The following is a 6,440-nucleotide window of genomic DNA, read 5'->3' on the forward strand; positions in this document are numbered from 1 at the left end:
TTTGCCCATATTCAGTGCACCCAAGTATAAAAGCTTCTTTTTTTTCATACAGTATACAACAATGATGTAACAGCATTTTGCAAACACGTTGTAACTACGAGTATAACGTTATCTCTTTCTTAATGATTTGAGCCCAAATCTTAAATTTAAGGTGGAAACATTCTACTTGTTTATGAGTTTTTAATTAAATAAATTCACTGCATTTCCTGCTAATAAAAATACTATAATTGATCTTGCATTACCATACGATATAGTATTCATACAATCAGAAAACATACAAATGTCAAAACAGCACGAATTATCTCGCAGGTCAACACAGATAAATCATTACTACGGCTTTTACTATAAACGTTTAAAGATAATGAAAAGTGCTAAGGTTATACAAAGGTTGTAACACTATGGACAATAAAAGTGAGTACTCTCATTATAAAATGAAACATATGAATAAAAATAAATGATAAATTTTGCATTTGAAACTAATTTTACTCATAGTAACTGTCTAGTAACTTTTTTTTCTGTTTTGCTTTTTTTGTTGTGTTTGTATTGTTTTGAGGGGATGGGGTTGTGCTGGGGATTGTAATGAAACGAATTTATCTCAATTGTAATTTGTCTAAACGATCTTTAGACGATCCACCATGTGGAACAATCGATTTATTACTGTCATTAAATAAAACCAAAAAAAAGGTTAAAAAAAATTACATTTGAACATAATAATCACATTATATTTACAATTTTACTTTTTTTACTTTATTTTTAAATAGATGTATAATTGAAATTATAAAGATTTTTTCGTAATATGTACATTGTTACTGAAAACATCGCCGTTGATTGTCCAAAATGCCAGAGTGCATATGTATATCGATTAATTGGGGTTTTTTGTTTAAATTTTGATTTATTTTTTATCTTTATTTTTTGTAAATACACAGTTCCATGCAACATGCCACCTAAAATTATATCGAAAAATTAACACAAAACTTGCTTAATTGTATAAAACATAAATATTCCTTCTTTTTTTCATTCTAGTAAGTAATACATTTCATTAGCCTATTACAATTATAGGAAACACTTACTAGTATTTAGTGAATCAACGCTGACTTGACCCCTTTGCGTTATCAAAACGTTCATAAAAAATGTAGGATATTTTAACTTCATTTCCAAATAAATAAATTACACGCTGACTATCTAAGCACAAATAAACAATCGTTTTTCTTTCATAAAGCTTTGTATTTATGGTGCTGGTTTTAAATGCGGTACAGAAAAACCTTTAATAAGTAAAATTCGTAAATATTTTGATTTTATCTGTTCTAAATCTTGTTGTTATAAATAGTAACCAGTGCCTTTAAAATTTGTATCAGTGATTAAGCCAGTGCCAAGGTGGTTTCAGTTTTTTGTTTTGTTTTGAACATCTTTTATCCATTACCCCTCAGGATCAGAAACAAGTTCTAACAACTTACTGGTTCTTCTCCGTGGTTTCGGTACACTCGTCTAAGACAGCCTTCATAAAATTCACATATACTTCATTTCAGACCATCGCCTGAAAATGTGTCTGAATTTGCATTTTAAAAGTCAGGTGAGACAACTGTCTTTATACAAATTCAAAAAACAAAAAAAAAAAACAAAAAAAAAAAACAAAAAAGCTCCCGAGAAAATTTTTTTTCAAAGGAAAAACGGTTTTCCTGTTTTGTCTGTAAACTTTCAACAGGGATTTAATAATCTTAACTAAAATTTCAATTCCGACGATTTGAACAAAACTTTTATCCTGAGGGAAAGTTCATATGAAATTAAAATAATAGATCAAAATTAAATTTCGGTAGCAAATATTGATATCTGTTTATTATCTTTTATAAATAAAAAGTCTGTTGTTGAACAGTTTGTCGTGTATTGCCACCTTTGTGACGTTTAATAATTTGTTCGAAATTATCAAAAGTAATATTAAAATAGCAAACAATTTCCGAAAACCCTTAAAATTTTCAAAAATATTGGCAAAGGCGGGTTGGGAGGAAATCAATATATATACTTGTGTTACGGTGCCTATTTTTGAGCGGTGTTAAGCTTTAACATAGGATACGAGAAGCCCTGTTCTACGGCATTTGGTTCTTTTTTTTAACATGAATGGTTGTAACATTGTACTATAGAGGAACATTATCCACTTCCTCTTTACTTTGACTATATTGATATTTTCTGTTCCTCGCAGTGTTTCGATGTCTCTTTGTACTTGTCTTTATTGGAGAACTTCCGTTTTGTATAGGACAAACAGGTACGTCATAACATGCACAAAAAGTTAATTCATAGACTCATTTGTATGCATTGTATGAGTAAACGACGGGCGAAGACAGAGATACATATGTACAGGTATCGTGGCCCTTAGGGCAATACAGCCCCTTTCAGATGCCATTTTAGCTAGTCAAAACATTTTTAAAAATATTCGTTGTAATATAAGAACGAAACAGGTACTTTACATGTAAAACAACCTATCTGCGTGTCGGATAGGTGTTGTTATTGTAGTAAAACGCGCAACATCAAACATGCTGTAATTATTTTGCCAATTCAACAAACTTGCAAATAAAAGTATTTAACTTATTTTACGATACATAAACACGCTTGTCATTGAATCTACATTGTATCTTACAAACTGAGTTTTTTTGGTACTGATTTTTTTAGTTGTATGCTTTTTAGCTCCGAAAAGAGTGCATACTTGTGATACGGGGTTGCTATTTTTCGACGTCGCCTTCATTTTTTACGTTTAATTTTGTAATGCTTTAAATTGATTTAGTTAATCTATTTTTTTTTATTTTTTCTATCATTACTGTTGTTGTCATTATGTGAAGGAATCATAATTTTGTTGTGCAATTGTGTTTGCCAGAACCTTTGCTTCATTGCTTTTCGTGTAAGGGAACCACGCAGACCCAGCTAGATTCGTGCATTTATGCGAGAGAATGCAGGGACGAGGTAAATATAACACTTCAGGGGGCTGTATGGTCGACAGATTAGCCGTCAGATCTACCTTAAATGTTATATCTGATTTTGTAACCATTTAACTATTTTTAACATAGATATTTTACATACATTTTATTCTCAAAATTTGTAATTTTACTAGATCTTTATACAGGGCTTATCTTCTTGCAACGTTCAATGCGGCCGTTGTGTTTCACAACACCAAAGCGTTGCACTATCTCAGTTAACCTGTTAACTTAGATATCTGTTGACCACGACAATAAAAGAACATTTTCCTTTTGATTGGATAACCACTAGCTGCGGTTTCTTCCGTAAAGAAAAATCACCGTTGTCATGTCTTCCAAGTAATAACGTGTACAATGTACAACGTACGTTGCTTGTCGTGGCGTGCACCTTTTTGTCTGTTCTCTACTTGTTTTGCTTTATGCACGACTTATATACAAAAGATCCCAAACTTGGAGAAAACACAGAAATCGATTCTGAAACGCCTTCATTTCGGTCTCTTATGGTTGACAACAGATTGCTAGTACACTCCCTTTTGATCACACAATGTGTACCATTCCAATTTGATGCAGGCAACGAAGTCCTTCCACTGTGATTTGGCAGGTCTGATATATATATATATATATATATATATATATATATATATATATATATATATATATATATATATATATATATATACATATAGAAAAGAAAAATTGGCTAACATTCACCGTAGTGTTCACGGTGTTGTTTTACGTTTAAGATAAAATGAAAATAAGAAATAGAACCAACTTGGTCACAACACAGTAAACAAAAAATATAGTCTAATAATGGCCAAGACCATCCAGCCCTCTTTATCAAGTTACTGTAGCAACCCAATTTTAATTGACGTAATTTCTAATTATTATTATCAAATTGTCTTCTGCACATATATTGTATTTCAATTAAGCTTTATTAAGCTTTATGGATTACATGCAAAGAGCATAATTGTAATAACTTATCTCAAAACTTTTCAACACAATGTCTAACATCATATCCTTGGAACATGTATGTATGATTATTTGACAGTGTTACTTGAATACAACTACTCTCTCTGATGGAACATGGATAAAGACATATGGATGTGCTAAGGTACGTTTGTTAACATGTGCTATATACTTACTAACAAGAATTGTGAACTACCAGATAATGTCCCTTCTCTTATGCAGATAACACAAGAACATGAAAATAAACGATTGGTAAATAAAAGCCATTACATGGCTTAAGTCTAGTTACTTTTCTACAATTTTTTAAGTTATTATATCATATTATATGTTTTTTGCTTATTTCACTTTACAACACAACAAAGTTGATTGTCTTCATTTAGGGTTAGCATTGGTATTTTTAACTTTTCAACTCTTCTTTTGTCTTAAAAAATAATTATAAAACGGTGAGACAGAATGATACAAATGAAATGCAATTAATTGAAACTGATTTTGCAAGAATGACGAAGAGAAGCCGTCTTTAAATAGGTTTCAGTTTACCTTTTATTTCTTATTTTAGAGGCCGACCTGTAGTTCATCAGTGGGCCCCTTTGGGAAACGTGGCGCTGCGTCGACGTCCGTTGAGTATTGTGGAAAAGAAATGTGCAATATAGGTGCAGTGTGAAGAACTCACGTTTAAACACGTATCCCTTTTTTAAAAAGAAGGGTGGGGGTCGTTTCGCACTTAAATGTATTCTGTTGTACTAATTTTTGATAAGGCGCGGGTATATTCCATGTTATCTTTTTCACGATCAATTTTCAATTCATTATATTGCTTATATTACTACAACGAATATTTTAAATCGTGTTTACATGAATGCATATTTATTCTAGTATATGTGCTAAAACATTTTCATTTTAAGACATAAGTCATTTCCAAGAGCCCCCGACTACTCCGTGTGGGGATCTTTCTGCTAACGACTGTCACGACCCTCTGGCTTTGAAGTCAATCTGTGCAGACTGCGAGACGGCCGAGTACTGCCGAAAATCATGTGGACTATGCCACGGTATCTTTATCTATCATAGTTTACTGTAAACGTGAAATCTCTCTCTCTCCCTCTCTCTCTCCCTCTTTCTCTCTCTCTCTCTCTCTCTGTTGTAAGATTTTTTTTCGGTTTTTTCAAAGTAAATTTTCATCAGAACCGTCGTTCAAAGACAAAAGAATGCCCTTCGCTGAACAACAAAAAAATATGCGCTTGAGATCTGTCAAACAACTTTAACTAGTCTTAGCCTGAATGGTAATGGAATCCGGAAAAAAAAACTTTTTTGAAACTCCAGTGTAACAACTTTAAAGGTTATAAGTTTTACCGGGAAAAGGCGAATTTTTTATCGAACGAAGAAAACAAAATCCCTTTTGTTTATGTGATGTAATAATTAGAAAAGGTATATAGCTCTTAATGCCCCTTCCATATGAAAAGCGATACAAATGATTACTTTAGTGCTTTCTACCCATCCCTTTTGCAGGATTTTATTTGCAAAATCAATTATGACACGTTTGCTTTCCTTTTACGTCTATCTGCTGTAACAGTGTCCAAACATTGCTCGAAACAGGAAAAAGTCCTTATACACTATGAACTCTGCACTGGTCTCAGGCTGTATAAGTGCACGTCATTTGATTAGGTATCACGCACGGGGTTTGGGGAAAGATAAAAATATCGCGGTTTACGATGTTTGAAATAAAACTGAAAAGGTTTAATTTGTTTTATGATACTTTGGATGATGATAACTATGGTTAATTTTTACAATATTTTACCAGAGTAGTGTAGTAAAAATAAGATAAAATTTTAGTTTGAGGTTTGTGCCGTGAAGCGATTTTTCCAGACATCGAACAATGTCTAAAAATGTTAATGCAAATACATGTAGATATAACAAAGCAGCCATGCTATACATAGTTTTGAAGACAATTTAACGCAAAAGAGAATTGTAATAAACACTGTTTTTGGGACTCTTTTCTTGTTGAAAGCGAAAATGATTGCAATGAACGAAATGGGCATAATGCACGTAAATTGGAATTTAATATTGTCTCGTCATTATACATGTACAGTTCAATAGAATGTATCTCAGAAACAAGTGATTGGTATTGTGAGGCTAGAACCGGCGCTCAAAATCTTCCATTATGTCATTTACGCAGGTCTACGCGTATATTGCTTGTATAGAATTTAAACAGATGCACAATATTTACATTCTAGGTAGCATCTATTTGTTACAGTCACATCACCGATATCGAAATTCTTCATAGTTTATAATCAAAGCAGAAATTGGAAGAAATCAGATGATATTTTTTTTCTTTCAGATCACTCGAATACTTGGTATGAGAACGTTGTGTTGTTTGACTATGACGTAGTTCACAAAACGTGTAGTCACAGTTCATCAGTCAGCTCGGCCATATGCCAAAGCATAAGTGAACAGGCTTACAATGTGTTTGGAGTGGTACACAACAACTACACCATTAATGCGGCACATTCAAATAGTGACTAT

At 32.4% G+C, this 6,440-nt stretch overlaps 1 protein-coding gene across 1 annotated transcript in view; it reads left to right on the forward strand.

Moving 5' to 3' along the window:
• The first annotated feature begins 332 nt into the window (after nt 1-332).
• LOC105348239 (uncharacterized) overlaps nt 333-6,440 on the forward strand; it is a 6,567-nt gene continuing 459 nt past the window's right edge. The window contains exons 1-7 of the mRNA XM_034466792.2: nt 333-411; nt 2,195-2,257; nt 2,864-2,949; nt 4,009-4,071; nt 4,483-4,576; nt 4,826-4,969; nt 6,256-6,440. The exon at nt 6,256-6,440 is cut by the window's right edge and continues 459 nt beyond it. Coding sequence (XP_034322683.2) covers nt 399-411; nt 2,195-2,257; nt 2,864-2,949; nt 4,009-4,071; nt 4,483-4,576; nt 4,826-4,969; nt 6,256-6,440 — 648 coding nt within the window. The 5' untranslated portion in view covers nt 333-398. The remainder of the gene's footprint in view (nt 412-2,194; nt 2,258-2,863; nt 2,950-4,008; nt 4,072-4,482; nt 4,577-4,825; nt 4,970-6,255) is intronic.

Source organism: Magallana gigas, chromosome 5 (assembly GCF_963853765.1).
Source record: "Magallana gigas chromosome 5, xbMagGiga1.1, whole genome shotgun sequence".
Classification (NCBI taxonomy): domain Eukaryota; kingdom Metazoa; phylum Mollusca; class Bivalvia; order Ostreida; family Ostreidae; genus Magallana; species Magallana gigas.